The sequence below is a fragment of the Argopecten irradians genome, chromosome 12, assembly GCF_041381155.1.
Source record: "Argopecten irradians isolate NY chromosome 12, Ai_NY, whole genome shotgun sequence".
Classification (NCBI taxonomy): domain Eukaryota; kingdom Metazoa; phylum Mollusca; class Bivalvia; order Pectinida; family Pectinidae; genus Argopecten; species Argopecten irradians.
This window is the reverse complement of record NC_091145.1, coordinates 41,353,484-41,376,122: the sequence shown is the minus strand read 5'-3', so window position 1 is coordinate 41,376,122 and position 22,639 is coordinate 41,353,484. Positions and strand designations below refer to the sequence as shown.

General features: G+C 35.7%; 1 protein-coding gene across 2 annotated transcripts in view; it reads left to right on the top strand.

Moving 5' to 3' along the window:
• Nucleotides 1-22,409, top strand: part of LOC138335856 (N-acylglucosamine 2-epimerase-like) — a 33,860-nt gene extending 11,451 nt beyond the window's left edge. For both annotated transcript variants that reach the window (XM_069285015.1, XM_069285016.1), the window contains exons 2-9: nucleotides 1,944-2,043; nucleotides 3,120-3,195; nucleotides 4,125-4,200; nucleotides 5,449-5,618; nucleotides 6,129-6,353; nucleotides 7,195-7,584; nucleotides 17,539-17,626; nucleotides 22,155-22,409. In XM_069285015.1, the coding sequence (XP_069141116.1) occupies nucleotides 1,946-2,043; nucleotides 3,120-3,195; nucleotides 4,125-4,200; nucleotides 5,449-5,618; nucleotides 6,129-6,353; nucleotides 7,195-7,584; nucleotides 17,539-17,626; nucleotides 22,155-22,219 (1,188 nt within the window). In that variant the 5' untranslated portion in view covers nucleotides 1,944-1,945 and the 3' untranslated portion in view covers nucleotides 22,220-22,409. The remainder of the gene's footprint in view (nucleotides 1-1,943; nucleotides 2,044-3,119; nucleotides 3,196-4,124; nucleotides 4,201-5,448; nucleotides 5,619-6,128; nucleotides 6,354-7,194; nucleotides 7,585-17,538; nucleotides 17,627-22,154) is intronic.
• The last annotated feature ends 230 nt before the right edge of the window (nucleotides 22,410-22,639 follow it).

Here is a 22,639-nt window from a genome sequence, read left to right as displayed (position 1 = left end):
TAAAATGCATACAAACGTTTTAATAATGATTTGCATAATCATTACTGTCCTCCATTAGCAGTAATAGACATTTAATATACATGTAGCTCTTAAAATGACACCGTTATCTGTCTAAAAGTCTTTAGGGCTACAATATTGCATTCTCGATATTCCAGGGGTTTCGATCACTTACGATCTCTACACACCCCTGGACAAACTGGAGGCAACCGAACAGTACAGGTAATTCAGTCCTTTGATCAAAAGAGCCGTTTAACGGTAAACTTTGGCTGACTGTGTGGCTTTGATCTTCAAAGGAAATCTTTGCTAGCCTGTGATTGGTTAAATGTTTTCCGCTGAGCTGCCTTCAATTTTACTATGAGATAGTCCAGGGGTGTAGAGATCGTACCCTAGCAGTGGCGTAAGAAGATGAAACGTTATAGGGGGGGGGGGGCAAAAATCCTCAATACTTTGTAACCCCTCCCCGCCGCCGCCGCACCTTCAGGAGGAGATTAATTCAACTCCAAACCATATATGCTTTATGTACATTTTTCATATATCATTAAATTTAATCATTGTACACATATATAGGCAGTGGGGTCGCTAAAAGGAAATTAACGAATACGTAAATTGGCCAAATTAGGGTGTGAGCGTCGACGAAGGCGCGAGGTTTTGGTGTTTTAGGGGTCTGAGGGTGAACCCCGAGAAAAAATATTGTAATTTAGAATGGCTGAGATGAGTTTTACAATGTATTTTGATGATTTTGCGAGCGCCCGAAAGAGCAAGATTTTGGTGTTTGGGGGTCGGAGGGTCTCCCCGGGGGAAAACAATACGATTTAGAATGGCTGAGATGAGTTTTACGATGCATTTTGATGAATTTGCGAGCACCCAAAGGCGCGAGAATTTGGTGATAGGGGAGTTCCGGGGGTCTCCCCCGAGGAAAAAAATACGATTTAGAATGACTGAGATGAGTTTTACGATGTATTTTAATGATTATAAAGCGTTCTTAACATGGTTATTTTTCGATTTAAAGCTACCTGCATTTAGAAATGATAATTGTGTCGTCATAACATTATGCAACCCTACTCGATCTGAATATACCGGCTTCACACCATCGGCACATTGTTGTGTAACATAAAAAATAAATTAATTGTCTCGCTAAGACATATAAACAAATTGATCTTTTAAGAGCATTTTTTAAATAGTACCCCTTGATGGACATTTTTAGTCTAGTTCGTGTGTATTGAATTTTTACTATTTAAGGTTTGACATTATGTGCTTGAACGTTTTAGGAAATGCGCCGCGCAGCGGAAAATTTTCTAGAATGAAATATGAAAAATGTGCAGGAGGACCCTTTTTTCTCTCAAATAAGCATTTTTAGAAAATTTCAGTCGGCGAAAATGGGGGGGGCAAAAAGACTTGTTTGCCCCCCCGTCCTGGGGAACAGGGGGGGAGGGGGGAGGGGGGCAGTTGCCCCCATGCCCCCCCCCCCCGCTTCCTACGCCCCTGTCTAGAGTATCAAGGATGCAATATTGCAGCTAAATCATATATCATGTATGATGAAATTACAGATATCTGTATTATAAATTAAAAAAAATCTCTACTTTTAAGCACATATATCTTCATATCTTTACAAAGATAGCGGAGTTGCTGGGTTCAAACGTTGGCTCGTAGCAAACTTTCTGCTATGGGCATGTATCAAGTAATCGTTTCCTAAGTTTATTTAAAAAGAAATGATAGAGATATCTGTATTGTATTTTGCGACATAACATGCACAGGGACTCGATTGCGAAAAATGGGTATCTGTTATACATATTATTATATATATACCCTTTTTTTCATAAGATTTTTTCGCAATCGAGCCGGTGTGGACGACTCAAGGTACCTTTTAAAAACGAATGGTATCGACCAATATTACCACCATCCTATCTATTCAATTTATTTACTGCATGCGTGGTGTTTCACAGAAATGGCAGCCCGCCTTTATGAATTTTACCAGCGGATAACCAACGATTTGGACCGCACCATGGATTTTTGGTTAGAACATTCACATGACGAAACATACGGGTAAGTACTGACGGACATCCAGTTGTACGAAGGATCGGGATTACGTATTAAAATCAATAATAAAATTATAAAAAAAACCAAAAAAACCCGGATTATATGTTTATTGTCCCATCTTGTCAACTGTTCATTTGGTAATCATCATGAATTAGCCACTTGTAACGGTTTCTTTGTAAGAGAATCGAGAACATCCTCGATACTCCAGGGCTTCCGATCACTAGATATCGTAAGTGATCAGAACCCCTGGAATATCGAGGATGAATCGAGAAATGCCCGGCTAAATCATGGTTCGAACCCGTGACCCTCCGAACACTATATAGCCGGTTGCTCTTCCTGACCAGTGATTCCAGTAAACTGATGTAAATAGTAATGTAGAAAACGAATTTTAGATAAGGCTAAAACTAACCCCCCCCCCCCACCACCACCCAAGAAAATATGAGATTTTGAAAAATTAAAGAAATTGGGATATTCACCATAAAACTTTGTTTTATAGTAATTTCATAAGGAAAAAGTGCTTATTAGAACATTTGTGTACATTCGATTTATTATATTATTCGAGATTTTGATTACAAAATTAAGCTAAATCATTTTAATATGTAATAACATCGTACTGAAATTCTATGACCAATTTATTTACTTTTGATGTTATTGTTATTTGTAATCCTTTGATTTATTGTTGTAAGTTTAATACTGTATTATGTGGTGTTAACTGAGTAGTAGTAAGGTACAACCAGGTATGGCACTTGCCCTCAGGGAATTGCGTTCAGGTATAAACTAATTGTATTTGACTTAGGAAAACAAAACACATGCAATGCGAGTAATTATACTGTTCCAGTCTTCACCCAGTTAGTAGCCCCCCTCCTACACCATCCTCGATATTCCAGGGGTTCCGATCTCTACACCCCTAGACAGAGATCGTAAGTGATTGGAACCCCTGGAATATCGAGGATGCACATACACACAAAACACCACAAAAAGATAATTTACTTAGACATATTTAAAATCTTTTTTGTTCTCTGTGCATATACGTTTTAAGCTATTGACAGACGTATATGTACATGTATGCTTGTTGTTAACAGGGGATTTTTCAACTGCCTCAGTAAAGATGGAAAGGTATATGACCGTTTGAAACACGTATGGCTTCAGGCAAGACAGGTAATAATAATGCTTCGACAGTCAATAAACATATTTGGCGCAACTTCACCTATATGAAATGTATGACAAAATCATGTACAGAATATTATATAACATTTAGGATTTACAAGTGACTGGTTACGGATACAAGGAGACATGTGTATGTTGACACTTACAGGGGAGACATGTGTATGGTGATACTTACAGGGGAGACAGGTGTATGGTGACAGTTACAGGGGAGACAAGTGTATGGTGACACTTACAGGGGGAGACAGGTGTATGGTGACATTTACAGGAGAGACAGGTGTATGGTGACACTTACAGGGGAGACAGGTGTATGATGACACTTACAGGGGAGACAGGTGTATGGTGACACTTACAGGGGAGACAGGTGTATGGTGACACTTACAGGGGAGACAGGTGTATGGGGACAGTTACAGGGGAGACAAGTGTATGGTGACACTTACAGAGGAGACAGGTGTTTGGTGACAGTTACAGGAGAGACAGGTGTATGGTGACAGTTACAGGGGAGATAGGTGTATGGTGACACTTACAGGGGAGACTGGTGTGTGGTGACACTTACAGGGGAGACAGGTGTAAGGTGACACTTACAGGGGAGACAGGTGTATGGTGACACTTACAGGGGAGACAGGTGTATGGTGACACTTAAAGGGGAGACAGGTGTATGGTGACACTTACAGGGGAGACAGGTGTATGGTGACACTTACATGGGAGACAGGTGTATGGTGACAGTTACAGGGGAGACAAGTGTATGGTGACAGTTGCAGGGGAGACAGGTGTATTGTGACAGTTACAGGGGAGACTGGTGTGTGGTGACACTTACAGGGGAGACAGGTGTATGGTGACACTTACAGGCGAGACAGGTGTATGATGTAAATATAATAAATACCAGGGTTTTGATACCGTTTCTATTATGATGAATTCCATAGGTATGGACATATTGCCGCCTGTACAATGAGGTGGAGAGATTCAGAAGAGATGATATCCTACAGGCAGCTTTAAAAGGTTGGTTCATCACTACTCAGTCAACAACTCTTCTCATTATCCTTCTCCTTCACTCATACAAGTATAATTCACCTCTCCTCCATCATTTGGTTCAGTTCCACATAACAGGCCTACTTAACATCCTTGTTCTGGTTATAACCAAGCCTAGGACGCGACTTAAATGTGTTGATTGAGTGATGGGGCTTACCATCCTTTTTCTGGTTATAAGTTATAACCAAGCCTAGGACGCGACTTAAATGTGTTGATTGAGTGATGGGGCTTACCATCCTTTTTCTGGTTATAACCAAGCCTAGGACGCGACTTAAATGTGTTGATTGAGTGATGGGACTTACCATCCTTTTTCTGGTCATAACCAAGCCTAGGACGCGACTTAATTGTGTTGATTGAGTGATGGGGCTTACCATCCTTTTTCTGGTTATAACCAAGCCTAGGACGCGACTTAAATGTGTTGATTGAGTGATGGGGGCTTACCATCCTTGCTCTGGTTATAACCAAGCCTAGGACACGACTTAAATGTCTTGATTGAGTGATGGGGCTTACCATCCTTGCTCTGGTTATAACCAAGCCTAGGAAACGACTTAAATGTGTTGATTGAGTGATGGGGCTTACCATCCTTGTTCTGGTTATAACCAAGCCTAGGACATGACTTAAATGTCTTAAAAATTCAAACTATACAAAGTGATGAGCCTCCATACAATTCTCTCTCCCACAAATTGTACAGTTTTGGCTTATCTCCATGACATATTGTCCCACTTACTATCCTATAACACAGGTTTATTTCCATCAGAAATCTTAAGACTTTTGCTGCATTGGCTACCTTGTACGCTGTTATCTTACATGTTTTTTGATACCTTGAATGTGACCTTAGGTTTCATATGTTACTGTTCCATGTACCGTATTCGACCTAATTAGCGCCCATGTCCCTAGAAGTGCCCCTCCCCTTTTTGAGGCCTCAATTTTAATTTCCCAGGCATAAATAAAGACCAAAACTACATAAAACGGTATAGATTTGCAATAATTTTGAATTATTAGCACCTTTTCATTTTTATCATTTTTTAAGCGTTCTGGGCGCTCATTGGGTCGAATACGGTAAGTGGTTTTCAAAAAAGGAAAACAGAGAAATTAGAATTATCCAATCTTTTAAAGCAGACAGTTATCTTATTGTGTTCTGGTATAATATTAATGAAATAAATGGTTCACAATACAAAAACATACAACTTTACTTATATATTTGCACGATAATTTTAGGCATGAAGTTTCTTCAAAAATATGCCAAAGATCCCCAGACTTCCAAGTGCCACCTGGTGCTGACACAGGATGGCAAAGCAGTGAAGAACCAGCGTTCTATCTTCTCTGAGTGTTTCTATTTGATGGCTCTGTCGGAGATGGGCAGAGCAAGTGGAGACTCGACATATGCGGTATAGAAAATCAGATTTTCTCAGAAGTGCTAAAGGAATTGAACATGGTCAAGAAATGGCCATATTAAATTTTGACAAATGAAGTTTGCTGCTTTTATCGTTGATAAAATATTGAAGGATTCTTTCTCTTAAAATTCATATAGATGTAGACTAATAGTACCATTTTGATTTTGAGGTAGAGCCAAATATAAGATTGCCTAGAGGTGGCCATTTTGAATTATAACAAGATTCATGATTGTTTTTGTTCCCTGATCTTTTTGTAGTTTCATAGGTTGTGAGATTGCTTGGAAAAATGAAGTGGTGAATTTACATTGTTTTAAATTTTGACAGTAGCTTCTCTATTTGCTGATAAAAAATCAACAAACCAAATAAGGTTTTACATTCAAGTCCCTTCATAAAATGCAACTTCTTATTTTCATTTTACAATTTTCTCCAAACGAGGCGCCTAGTGTCTTTGACTAATGACAGATCATAAAAGCTATATAATTTTGTTTTTGATTGTGTTCATAGACAGAGGCATTACAAATGATGGATAAGATTGTGTACTGGGTTCGTGAGGATGACACAGACTTAGGACAGCCTGCTATGGAGGGGGCAGTGCCCATTAGCTCACTTGCTGTACCCATGATGCTGCTGTGTCTAATGGATCAGCTGGAGACTGTGGACCCAAAACTGGAAACCAAGTACAGCGATCTCACAGAATGGTGTCTAACAGAAGTCAAGAAACACATCCAGGTATAGAAATCTATCAAACTGGTGTCTAACAGAAGTCAAGAAACATCCAGGTATAGAAATCTATCAAACTGGTGTCTAACAGAAGTCAAGAAACACATCCAGGTATAGAAATCTCTCAGGCTAGTGTCTAACAGAAGTCAAGAAACACATCCAGGTATAGAAATCTCTCAGGCTAGTGTCTAACAGAAGTCAAGAAACACATCCAGGTATAGAAATCTCTCAGGCTAGTGTCTAACAGAAGTCAAGAAACACATCCAGGTATAGAAATCTCTCAGGCTGGTGTCTAACAGAAGTCAAGAAACACATCCAGGTATCCAGGTATAGAAATCTCTCAGGCTGGTGTCTAACAGAAGTCAAGAAACACATCCAGGTATAGAAATCTCTCAGGCTGGTGTCTAACAGAAGTCAAGAAACACATCCAGGTATAGAAATCTCTCAGGCTGGTGTCTAACAGAAGTCAAGAAACACATCCAGGTATAGAAATCTCTCAGGCTAGTGTCTAACAGAAGTCAAGAAACACATCCAGTTATAGAAATCTCTCAGGCTGGTGTCTAGCAGAAGTCAAGAAACACATCCAGGTATAGAAATCTCTCAGGCTGGTGTCTAACAGAAGTCAAGAAACACATCCAAGTATAAAAAATACACTCCCTGGTATGGGGATTGAAGCGAGTCTTCCTCACCGAGGCAAAAGCTCAGATAGCAAAAGTGCTTATAGAGGGGGATTTATAAAGAGAAACATTAATATATTGCTGAGAAAAGAGTATAATGCTGAAAACGTTCAACCCAATATCAAATTACCTTAATGCCCCTTTGAATTGATAAAATGTATGATTTGTTACAGAGGGATGGCACTGTGATCCTAGAGAATGTCAGCCCCGGGGGTGAGGAACTCCCAGGTAGCATGGGCAGACTGATGCTCCCCGGCCACTCCATAGAGGCAGGGTGGTTCCTCCTACAACACGCCATCAAGAAAGGCAAAGATGATGTGAAAAAGATGGCAATAGAGAAGTTCATACTCAACCCTTTCAAGTACGGCTGGGACCAGACCTATGGAGGCCTGATGTACTTCCTGGACGTAGATAATTGGTCGCCTACTCAACTCGAGTGGGATATGAAACTGTGGTGGGCCCATAATGAAGCTCTAATCGCATTCCTCATGGTATACAAGGAAACTAAGGACAACAATATGATGGATAGCTTTGCAAAGATATTTGATTACAGCTACTCTCATGTAAGATATACTACAGCTATTCTCATGTAAGATACACAACAGCTATTCTCATATAAGATACACTATACAGCTACTCTCATGTAAGATACACTATACAGCTACTCTCATGTAAGATACACTATACAGCTATTCTCATGTAAGATACACTATACAGCTACTCTCATGTAAGATACACATACAGCTATTCTCATGTAAGATACACTATACAGCTATTCTCATGTAAGATACACTATACAGCTATTCTCATGTAAGATACACTATACAGCTATTCTCATGTAAGATACACTATACAGCTATTCTCATGTAAGATACACTATACAGCTATTCTCATGTAAGATACACTATACAGCTATTCTCATGTAAGATACACTATACAGCTATTCTCATGTAAGATACACTATACAGCTATTCTCATGTAAGATACACTACACAGCTATTCTCATGTAAGATACACTATACAGCTATTCTCATGTAAGATACACTATACAGCTATTCTCATGTAAGATACACTATACAGCTATTCTCATGTAAGATACACTATACAGCTATTCTCATGTAAGATACACTATACAGCTATTCTCATGTAAGATACACTATACAGCTATTCTCATGTAAGATACACTATACAGCTATTCTCACATGTAAGATACACTATACAGCTATTCTCATGTAAGATACACTATACAGCTACTCTCATGTAAGATACACTATACAGCTATTCTCATGTAAGATACACTATACAGCTATTCTCATGTAAGATACACTATACAGCTATTCTCATGTAAGATACACTATACAGCTATTCTCATGTAAGATACACTATACAGCTATTCTCATGTAAGATACACTATACAGCTATTCTCATGTAAGATACACTATACAGCTATTCTCATGTAAGATACACTATACAGCTATTCTCATGTAAGATACACTACTACAGCTATTCTCATGTAAGATACACTATACAGCTATTCTCATGTAAGATACACTATACAGCTATTCTCATGTAAGATACACTATACAGCTATTCTCATGTAAGATACACTATACAGCTATTCTCATGTAAGATACACTATACAGCTATTCTCATGTAAGATACACTATACAGCTATTCTCATGTAAGATACACTATACAGCTATTCTCATGTAAGATACACTATACAGCTATTCTCATGTAAGATACACTATACAGCTATTCTCATGTAAGATACACTATACAGCTATTCTCATGTAAGATACACTATACAGCTATTCTCATGTAAGATACACTATACAGCTATTCTCATGTAAGATACACTATACAGCTATTCTCATGTAAGATACACTATACAGCTATTCTCATGTAAGATACACTATACAGCTATTCTCATGTAAGATACACTATACAGCTACTCTCATGTAAGATACACTATACAGCTATTCTCATGTAAGATACACTATACAGCTACTCTCATGTAAGATACACTATACAGCTATTCTCATGTAAGATACACTATACAGCTATTCTCATGTAAGATACACTATACAGCTATTCTCATGTAAGATACACTATACAGCTATTCTCATGTAAGATACACTATACAGCTATTCTCATGTAAGATACACTATACAGCTATTCTCATGTAAGATACACTATACAGCTATTCTCATGTAAGATACACTATACAGCTATTCTCATGTAAGATACACTATACAGCTATTCTCATGTAAGATACACTATACAGCTATTCTCATGTAAGATACACTATACAGCTACTCTCATGTAAGATACACTATACAGCTATTCTCATGTAAGATACACTATACAGCTATTCTCATGTAAGATACACTATACAGCTATTCTCATGTAAGATACACTATACAGCTATTCTCATGTAAGATACACTATACAGCTATTCTCGTGTAAGATACACTATACAGCTATCCTCATGTAAGATACACTATACAGCTATTCTCATGTAAGATACACTATACAGCTATTCTCATGTAAGATACACTATACAGCTATTCTCATGTAAGATACACTATACAGCTATTCTCATGTAAGATACACTATACAGCTATTCTCATGTAAGATACACTATACTCATAGATACACTAACTTCTCATGTAAGATACACTATACAGCTATTCTCATGTAAGATACACTATACAGCTATTCTCATGTAAGATACACTACAGCTATTCTCATGTAAGATACACTATACAGCTATTCTCATGTAAGATACACTATACAGCTATTCTCATGTAAGATACACTATACAGCTATTCTCATGTAAGATACACTATACAGCTATTCTCATGTAAGATACACTATACAGCTATTCTCATGTAAGATACACTATACAGCTATTCTCATGTAAGATACACTATACAGCTATTCTCATGTAAGATACACTATACAGCTATTCTCATGTAAGATACACTATACAGCTATTCTCATGTAAGATACACTATACAGCTATTCTCATGTAAGATACACTATACAGCTATTCTCATGTAAGATACACACTAACAGCTATTCTCATGAAGATACACTATACAGCTATTCTCATGTAAGATACACTATACAGCTATTCTCATGTAAGATACACTATACAGCTATTCTCATGTAAGATACACTATACAGCTACTTCATCATGTAAGATACACTATACAGCTATTCTCATGTAAGATACACTATACAGCTATTCTCATGTAAGATACACTATACAGCTATTCTCATGTAAGATACACTATACAGCTATTCTCATGTAAGATACACTATACAGCTATTCTCATGTAAGATACACTATACAGCTATTCTCATGTAAGATACACTATACAGCTATTCTCATGTAAGATACACTATACAGCTATTCTCATGTAAGATACACTATACAGCTATTCTCATGTAAGATACACTATACAGCTATTCTCATGTAAGATACACTATACAGCTATTCTCATGTAAGATACACTATACAGCTATTCTCATGTAAGATACACTATACAGCTATTCTCATGTAAGATACACTATACAGCTATTCTCATGTAAGATACACTATACAGCTATTCTCATGTAAGATACACTATACAGCTATTCTCATGTAAGATACACTATACAGCTATTCTCATGTAAGATACACTATACAGCTATTCTCATGTAAGATACACTATACAGCTATTCTCATGTAAGATACACTATACAGCTATTCTCATGTAAGATACACTATACAGCTATTCTCATGTAAGATACACTATACAGCTATTCTCATGTAAGATACACTATACAGCTATTCTCATGTAAGATACACTATACAGCTATTCTCATGTAAGATACACTATACAGCTATTCTCATGTAAGATACACTATACAGCTATTCTCATGTAAGATACACTATACAGCTATTCTCATGTAAGATACACTATACAGCTATTCTCATGTAAGATACACTATACAGCTATTCTCATGTAAGATACACTATACAGCTATTCTCATGTAAGATACACTATACAGCTATTCTCATGTAAGATACACTATACAGCTATTCTCATGTAAGATACACTATACAGCTGTTCACGTGTAAGATACACTATACAGCTATTCTCATGTAAGATACACTATACAGCTATTCTCATGTAAGATACACTATACAGCTATTCTCATGTAAGATACACTATACAGCTATTCTCATGTAAGATACACTATACAGCTATTCTCATGTAAGATACACTATACAGCTATTCTCATGTAAGATACACTATACAGCTATTCTCATGTAAGATACACTATACAGCTATTCTCATGTAAGATACACTATACAGCTATTCTCATGTAAGATACACTATACAGCTATTCTCATGTAAGATACACTATACAGCTATTCTCATGTAAGATACACTATACAGCTATTCTCATGTAAGATACACTATACAGCTATTCTCATGTAAGATACACTATACAGCTATTCTCATGTAAGATACACTATACAGCTATTCTCATGTAAGATACACTATACAGCTATTCTCATGTAAGATACACTATAACTTTTCTCATGTAAGATACACTATACAGCTATTCTCATGTAAGATACACTACTACAGCTATTCTCATGTAAGATACACTATACAGCTATTCTCATGTAAGATACACTATACAGCTATTCTCATATGTAAGATACACTATACAGCTATTCTCATGTAAGATACACTATACAGCTATTCTCATGTAAGATACACTATACAGCTATTCTCATGTAAGATACACTATACAGCTATTCTCATGTAAGATACACTATACAGCTATTCTCATGTAAGATACACTATACAGCTATTCTCATGTAAGATACACTATACAGCTATTCTCATGTAAGATACACTAACAGCTATCTCATAAGATACACTACAGCTATTCTCATGTAAGATACACTATACAGCTATTCTCATGTAAGATACACTATACAGCTATTCTCATGTAAGATACACTATACAGCTATTCTCATGTAAGATACACTATACAGCTATTCTCATGTAAGATACACTATACAGCTATTCTCATGAAGATACACTAACAGCTATTCTCATGTAAGATACACTATACAGCTATCTCATGTAAGATACACTATACAGCTATTCTCATGTAAGATACACTATACAGCTATTCTCATGTAAGATACACTATACAGCTATTCTCATGTAAGATACACTATACAGCTATTCTCATGTAAGATACACTATACAGCTATTCTCATGTAAGATACACTATACAGCTATTCTCATGTAAGATACACTATACAGCTATTCTCATGTAAGATACACTATACAGCTATTCTCATGTAAGATACACTATACAGCTATTCTCATGTAAGATACACTATACAGCTATTCTCATGTAAGATACACTATACAGCTATTCTCATGTAAGATACACTATACAGCTATTCTCATGTAAGATACACATACAGCTACATGACATAATATTCTCATGTAAGATACACTAACAGCTATTCATGTAAGATACACTATACAGCTATTCTCATGTAAGATACACTATACAGCTATTCTCATGTAAGATACACTATACAGCTATTCTCATGTAAGATACACTATACAGCTATTCTCATGTAAGATACACTATACAGCTATTCTCATGTAAGATACACTATACAGCTATTCTCATGTAAGATACACTATACAGCTATTCTCATGTAAGATACACTATACAGCTATTCTCATGTAAGATACACTATACAGCTATTCTCATGTAAGATACACTATACAGCTATTCTCATGTAAGATACACTATACAGCTATTCTCATGTAAGATACACTATACAGCTATTCTCATGTAAGATACACTATACAGCTATTCTCATGTAAGATACACTATACAGCTATTCTCATGTAAGATACACTATACAGCTATTCTCATGTAAGATACACTATACAGCTATTCTCATGTAAGATACACTATACAGCTATTCTCATGTAAGATACACTATACAGCTATTCTCATGTAAGATACACTATACAGCTATTCTCATGTAAGATACACTATACAGCTATTCTCATGTAAGATACACTATACAGCTATTCTCATGTAAGATACACTATACAGCTATTCTCATGTAAGATACACTATACAGCTATTCTCATGTAAGATACACTATACAGCTATTCTCATGTAAGATACACTATACAGCTATTCTCATGTAAGATACACTATACAGCTATTCTCATGTAAGATACACTATACAGCTATTCTCATGTAAGATACACTATACAGCTATTCTCATGTAAGATACACTATACAGCTATTCTCATGTAAGATACACTATACAGCTATTCTCATGTAAGATACACTACAGCTATTCTCATGTAAGATACACTATACAGCTTTTCTCATGTAAGATACACTATACAGCTATTCTCATGTAAGATACACTAACAGCTATTCTCATGTAAGATACACTATACAGCTATTCTCATGTAAGATACACTATACAGCTATTCTCATGTAAGATACACTATACAGCTATTCTCATGTAAGATACACTATACAGCTATTCTCATGTAAGATACACTATACAGCTATTCTCATGTAAGATACACTATACAGCTATTCTCATGTAAGATACACTATACAGCTATTCTCATGTAAGATACACTATACAGCTATTCTCATGTAAGATACACTATACAGCTATTCTCATGTAAGATACACTATACAGCTATTCTCATGTAAGATACACACTACAGCTATTCTCATGTAAGATACACTATACAGCTATTCTCATGTAAGATACACTATACAGCTATTCTCATGTAAGATACACTATACAGCTATTCTCATGTAAGATACACTATACAGCTATTCTCATGTAAGATACACTATACAGCTATTCTCATGTAAGATACACTATACAGCTATTCTCATGTAAGATACACTATACAGCTATTCTCATGTAAGATACACTATACAGCTATTCTCATGTAAGATACACTATACAGCTATTCTCATGTAAGATACACTATACAGCTATTCTCATGTAAGATACACTATACAGCTATTCTCATGTAAGATACACTATACAGCTATTCTCATGTAAGATACACTATACTATTCTCATGTAAGATACACTATACAGCTATTCTCATGTAAGATACACTATACAGCTATTCTCATGTAAGATACACTATACAGCTATTCTCATGTAAGATACACTATACAGCTATTCTCATGTAAGATACACTATACAGCTATTCTCATGTAAGATACACTATACAGCTATCTCATAACACTACAGCTATTCTCAGTAAGATACACTATACAGCTATTCTCATGTAAGATACACTATACAGCTATTCTCATGTAAGATACACTATACAGCTATCATGTAGTCATACAGCTATTCTCATGTAAGATACACTATACAGCTATTCTCATGTAAGATACACTATACAGCTATTCTCATGTAAGATACACTATACAGCTATTCTCATGTAAGATACACTATACAGCTATTCTCATGTAAGATACACTATACAGCTATTCTCATGTAAGATACACTATAACAGCTATTCTCATGTGTAAGATACACTATACAGCTATTCTCATGTAAGATACACTATACAGCTATTCTCATGTAAGATACACTATACAGCTATTCTCATGTAAGATACACTATACAGCTATTCTCATGTAAGATACACTACTATATGTAAGAACTACAGCTATTCTCATGTAAGATACACTATACAGCTATTCTCATGTAAGATACACTATACAGCTATTCTCATGTAAGATACACTATACAACTATCTCATGTAAGATACACTATACAGCTATTCTCATGTAAGATACACTATACAGCTATTCTCATGTAAGATACACTATACAGCTATTCTCATGTAAGATACACTATACAGCTATTCTCATGTAAGATACACTATACAGCTATTCTCATGTAAGATACACTATACAGCTATTCTCATGTAAGATACACTACAGCTATTCTCATGTAAGATACACTATACAGCTATTCTCATGTAAGATACACTATACAGCTATTCTCATGTAAGATACACATACAGCTATTCTCATGTAAGATACACTATACAGCTATTCTCATGTAAGATACACACTATACAGCTATTCTCATGTAAGATACACTATACAGCTATTCTCATGTAAGATACACTATACAGCTATTCTCATGTAAGATACACTATACAGCTATTCTCATGTAAGATACACTATACAGCTATTCTCATGTAAGATACACTATACACTAGTCCTCATTTAAGATACACTATACAGCTATTCTCATGTAAGATACACTATACAGCTATTCTCATGTAAGATACACTATACAGCTATTCTCATGTAAGATACACTATACAGCTATTCTCATGTAAGATACACTATACAGCTATTCTCATGTAAGATACACTATACAGCTATTCTCATGTAAGATACACTATACAGCTATTCTCATGTAAGATACACTATACAGCTATTCTCATGTAAGATACACTACACAGCTATTCTCATGTAAGATACACTATACAGCTATTCTCATGTAAGATACACTATACAGCTATTCTCATGTAAGATACACTATACAGCTATTCTCATGTAAGATACACTATACAGCTATTCTCATGTAAGATACACTATACAGCTATTCTCATTTAAGATACACTATACAGCTATTCTCATGTAAGATACACTATACAGCTATTCTCATGTAAGATACACTATACAGCTATTCTCATGTAAGATACACTATACAGCTATTCTCATGTAAGATACACTATACAGCTATTCTCATGTAAGATACACTATACAGCTATTCTCATGTAAGATACAACTATCAGCTATTCTCATGTAAGATACACTATACAGCTATTCTCATGTAAGATACACTATACAGCTATTCTCATGTAAGATACACACTACAGCTATTCTCATGTAAGATACACTATACAGCTATTCTCATGTAAGATACACTATACAGCTATTCTCATGTAAGATACACTATACAGCTATTCTCATGTAAGATACACTATACAGCTATTCTCATGTAAGATACACTATACAGCTATTCTCATGTAAGATACACACTACAGCTATTCTCATGTAAGATACACTATACAGCTATTCTCATGTAAGATACACTATACAGCTATTCTCATGTAAGATACACTACAGCTATTCTCATGTAAGATACACTATACAGCTATTCTCATGTAAGATACACTACAGCTATTCTCATGTAAGATACACTATACAGCTATTCTCATGTAAGATACACTACTACAGCTATTCTCATGTAAGATACACATCTACAGTACTATCTCATGTAAGATACACATACAGCTATTCTCATGTAAGATACACTATACAGCTATTCTCATGTAAGATACACTATACAGCTATCTCATGTAAGATACACTATACAGCTATTCTCATTGTAAGATACACTATACAGCTATTCTCATGTAAGATACACTATACAGCTATTCTCATGTAAGATACACTATATAGCTATTCTCATGTAAGATACACTATACAGCTACTCTCATGTAAGTTACACTATACAGCTATTAACATGTAAGATACACTACAGCTATTCTCATGTTAGGTAATATACAGCGTATTAACATCTAGGTACACTATTCTATTTCTCGGTTGATGAACTTTTGTAAGTTCCTTTAAACGAGTTTAAAGTGAATAGTCGGGCAAAGAAAACCAGTCTAAATGCGTTCATTGGCCTTCCAAAAGTTCTCACATATCAATGCGACCGTCAAGGTCTGCTTACGTTTCCCAGTTCTGACCATTGAAATAAAGAAAAGGTGAAAACATTGAAAGCGAGGCTGCGTGGAAATGTAACCACGGGCATAGTCAGCCAGGAGGACGTTTTAGGATTCCTATACTTTAAATTAATTTCTACGTGCGCAGACAGATTTTGACGAGAAAGTTTATTTTTCTATTCCATAAGAAATTATTCTGGATACATTCACACCATTTTTACCGACTTTAGCCATCCTTGCCCGACTGTTCACTTTAACATATAACAAATTTGCTTGATATATCATTGTTCCAAAGACTAAGAAACAATATGACTGCTCCGAACCAGAAAAGTTCTCATGAATGGCATGGTAGTTCAGGTTATTTTTACATAAAATGTTTTGCAATTTTGACTTATAACCAGAAAATTTTCACAAATCCAATGTTTGCATTGTGGCTAAAGATCTGTATGGTATGATTTATTTATTACTTTTCACTGATGAAATTTTCCTGGCTACAAAATTATCCCGCACGATAAAAAAAAGAAAATCTCTAGAAAAATTACTGGATATATTACCAAAATACTACATACATGTATTGATATGATTTAGCACTATTGCTAACCTATACAGAAAAGTACATTAATCGTATATCATTTCCTCCGTTCTCTTTGATTTAAGTTTGTGGATGAAGACAATGGTGAATGGTATGGCTATCTAAATCGAAATGGTGAAATCAGTATGAGCTTCAAGGGCGGACCCTGGAAAGGTAACAATCTGCCATTTCTTTGGTACATATTACCGATAACAGTTTTTGATAATCTGTATAAGCTTATATATAATAGTGTCAATTAATCACTAGGTTCTGTTCAACAGAAATACTTATGAATTTTAATAAGTTTGACTAAATTCTTTTGAAAGTTGAACAAATATTGGTCAAACAAGCAAATTCGTAAATTTTCCATCCCCTGCTTTCAGGACATATTGTAGGTAAACTTTTAGTAAATGAAGGGGGCATAATCTGTGTTAAATAATGTCCGCTGAAAGTGACTATTAAACTTGGCTGAGCTCTTAAGGCATTTAACTTTGATACTAATTTTTTAAGAAAATCGGATTACATTTGTTACAATTATTGCACAGGGAATGGCAGAAAATGATGTTTTTAGTACATCAAAGGGCAATAACTCCACTACATAATGTCAGCAAGAAGTGGCAATCGAACTTGGCCAAGCCCTTAAGGCATTTGACCTTGTTACAAAGTTTGCTAATTAAGGCCACACCAAATTAATTTGTAGTTCTTCGGGAAAATTGAAAAAAGAAATGGAGCGAGCGAGCGAGCGAAATTTTTTTGTTTTTAAAAAAAATTGGAATCAAGGATTTTTAGGAGCGAAGGGTTTCAAAGTCGAGCGAGCAATATTTTTTTTTTAAACCATGGAAGTAAATATTAATAAAGAAAACACTGATAAACATCTAAATTTTAATCAAAAATAAAAAACAAAATGATCTATCTGACCAGTTAAAACAAAAAAGCATATTTTGTTAAAAATATCATTAGAACAATCACACATGTACATTAAAGGTACACCAAAGTTTACTAGATTTTAAAAATTTCTTTTCCATCATGAGATACATGTAACATCACCTACCACCATTTTTTAAAGTACAATATAACTATATAAAGGCATTTTTCTACATCAAGAACAAAGATACCCATGATTTTCCAAACTATCCAGTAATTTGATACATGCACTCATCCATGGATATCAAAGACATAAGTTGAATGTATGTATTATTGTCAAAAATATCAGAATGAACACAAACTTTCAATTTAAAAAATCTAATTGATGCAATTTACCAGGAAAATCATTTACTTTTTGCGCAACACATACAAATTATGTTTTATGAGAATCAAATGATAGAAGGATTGACTGATTGTGATAAAGGATTGACTGATTGTGATAAAAGATTGACTGATTGTGATAAATTCAGTTGTCAGGTTTTGACTATAGCTTCACTATCGGCTTGCTTTAAACAAATGGTATGGATTAAACGAAAAATGTTTACCGATTCATGATTCTGTATTAAAAACATATTCAAAAGAAATGCAGACTAGTATGTACATTTAGAAGCAACAGTTACATGTAAATTTCCAACAAAACAGTCTCAATGTCATCACCGACAGTTAAATAATGAATATCTGTGTTGTTTCTATTTTGTGAAATTTCAGTCGAGTCCTGTCTTGACTGGTTTGTGGATATCTTGATCGCTTGAATGTCATCTAATCTCATGTCCGATGAAGCATTAGTGATTTTACTCAAATTAATGTCAACAAGACGACTAAAAAGATCAACAAAAGTTTCATCATTTTCGGCATCGATAGCCGTGTTTGACATCAAACTTGTTGGGCCTCGCCGAACGGTAACAATCAAGACATTCATAATCGAAAACAAAGTGCTGAGAGTGTACAGTGCCGTGCCAAAAGTATTCGGTCGCAATGGCGGCGTGTTAACGTCGTGTCAATAACATCGCTGAAAATGGCCTTGGCATTCATTGTAAACGTCACTGATGATGACGTGCGTTATTTTTAGGTTTGCGTATAACGTCATGTTACGTCACACATTTTTTTTGTTGTCGTCTGCTTTCTGTTTTTTCCCGTGGACGTGTATTGCCAAGATGGGCCGAAAAGGGAAAGAACTGTCAATGGGCGTTAAAAATATGATCGTAGGAATGTTTAGGAGTGGCTATTCACGACGAAAGATAGGTGTCATGTTAAAAATACCCAAGTCTACAGTTATTGACATTGTAAACAAATTTTGTACATGTGGTTCAGTGGAAAACAGGCCGAGAAGCGGACTACCAAAGTTAGTGAATTTGCGGGATTATTGTTCTTTGGAGAGGATTGTTAAAAACAATAGGAGGGATTCCCTTAAGGATGTTACCATTAAATACAATGAGCAAAGGAATGTTTCGACTTCTAAAAGAACACTTCAGCGACATCTAAGCCAACATGGGTATACCAGGTGTGTTTCTAGGAAGAAACTTGTCGTGAAGCAGAGTAATCGAACTAAGAGACTTGCTTGGTGTAGAGAAAAGCGGAGATGGACAATATATAATTGGTAGCGAGTTATTTTCTCAGATGAAAGCAAAATAGTTATTGGACAGGACCACAGAGTTTATATATGGAGAAAGCGAGGTGAAGGATGGCGTCCTGATCTTGTGCAGCCGCGCGATACCCAAAACAAACTCGAGGTTATGATTTGGGGGTGCATTTGTTGGAACGGTGTGGGGACATTAGCTCGAGTGGAAGGAAATATTAATGCTGCAAAATATCAGGAGGTTTTGGAAGAAAATCTTTGGCCAGTTCTTGCCAGACATTTTCCTACTGGTGGCTATTTTTTTCAAGACGACAATGCCCCAGTTCACCGTGCGAGGTCCACCCAAGACTATATCGCCCAGAACGGAATTAATGGAATGAGTTGGCCCGCTCAGTCACCAGATTTAAACCTAATTGAAAATCTTTGGTTATTAATAAAAAGAAAACTTCAGTCTCGAATAGTAGCTGTGAAATCAGCAAATGACTTGTTCTCCGAGATTCACAGGATTTGGACAGAAATCACACCTTGCTACATTCAAAGCTTGTACAACACGATCCCTAAACGAATTTTAAACGTAATTAGATTAAAAGGACATCTTACAAAATACTGAAGGTAAGTGTGTTATACCGTTGCAATCGACTGTTTAGTATATAAGTAAAATTAATTTGGAATTCGTTTCGTTTTTACCGTCATGTAAACACATCGCCATTGTGACCGAATACTTTTGGCACGGCACTGTAGATTACGAGAGTGAATAGATGAATGCCAACAATACGAAAAGATCCACAAACGTTTCATTTTCGGCCGTGATCGCGATCAAATAGCATCAAGTACACTGGGTCACTACGGACGTTCATCACTCATCACTCATCGTCCAAAAATTAAACGTTAAAAGTTCAAAAACATGTTGGTAAATACGTTTGTTCCCTCAGTTTTTGCTCCTTACCCGCCATTTTTTGCAGTTAATTCATCTATGTCAGACAAAACCTTTACTGTCGCCCTTTCCGCCACGTAATTCAAGCGTCTACAATTGCCGGTAAAGCACTAAATAAGTCGACTGACGGAAAAATAAATCCGGATATTTTTTGACGTGCGGTCGCATTTTTTTTATATTTTTTTCTCGAACCTGAAAAATTACGTGCGCTGCTCCTGACGAACTACAAATTAATCTGGTGTGGCCTAAGGTCTGTCGCAAGTGGCGATTGAACTTGGCTGAGCCCTTAAGACATTTAACTTTGTTACCAAGTTTGAAGAAAATCGGTTAATATTTATTACAATTATTGTACGGAAGTGGCAGAAACTGACTTTTTTTATTTAAGCAAAGGGCCATAACTCCGCTAAATAAGGTCCGTTGAAAGTTGCGATCGAACTTGGCGGAGCCCTTAAGGCATTTAACCTTGTTACTAAGTTTGAAGAAAATCGGTTTACATTTATTACACTTATTGCATGGAAACAAAGTGTTACTGCGGACGGACAAACCAAATTAATATCCCCCGTTTCGGAGAGAGCTGGGGATAAAAATGTGTATTCCCTATATTATATATTTTAACTAGGATAAACTCTTCCCCAGGGAAAAAGTAAACGCAACAGGGTCATGCAATTCACATTTGTTTTGTAAAGGAAGACTCTTCAATCTGTGATGAGTATTCGCTGTAGCCTTAAATGTGAATATCAAAGTTCTTTATCCTATTTTTATTGAAATGTAATTGGTGTTTTACTATGTGAATTTTAGTGGTACAGAACTGTGAAATATGCTTATTGGGTGGGGTTCAGCCCGCTCAACTGTGCCGTGCGATTAGTGGTACAGAGTACATGTATATATGAACTGAGTGGAACACAACCTACTCTTATAAATGTCTTTGACATATAGAACAGTTGGGGAACACAGTCCATCCTTGCTATGTTTAGTTGTATTATTGTATAAATTATGTCTATTTTTTTCAATATATTTTTGTAAGGTGGGCAAGTGAGTGAGATCGATATACTTCTGTCTACTATGTCTATATTCATTTTAATAGTTTTGTATATAAATTTGTACATATTGTAAAAAGCCTGTGTCTATTGTTCTTTGGAAACCTACAATCGCTCATCCCGTTACAAATTTAAGAAATGTCTTAAATTTTGCAGCCTTTAATATTTTCAAGCAAGTTTATTAGCTAACATACTAACAAATTAAACTATAAACTATGCCTATTTTTGTAGGATGTTTCCACGTGCCTCGTTATCTGATGATGTGCGAGAAGATGCTGAAGGAACTAAAATCATAAAACATTATGACGAGACCTATATTGATGACTGCATGGGATATAAAATGGCTATATCAAATCAACAATATTGTCATCAAATTTGTAAGGACTAGACACAGTTCATGCCAATTGGCCATATACTGCTGAACAGTACATGTAATGGTCACTAACCACAAAGTGATGGCATTATCTGTTGTTTACAAGTAATCTATGGAATATATATATATATTCATATCAAAAATTCTTTTCATTCAAATAATGCTTTTTTGTATTGTAATGTCTCTATACCCAGTTCAGAATGATACACCCATTGCAAAAGAAACAAGAGGCCCAGAGGGCCTGTATCGCTCACCTGGTTTTTCGTTAGTAATTATCACAAGACTCAGACAATTAGAAAAATAAGCAAAATTGACTCCCAAAGTTTAATTTTGAATCACAACC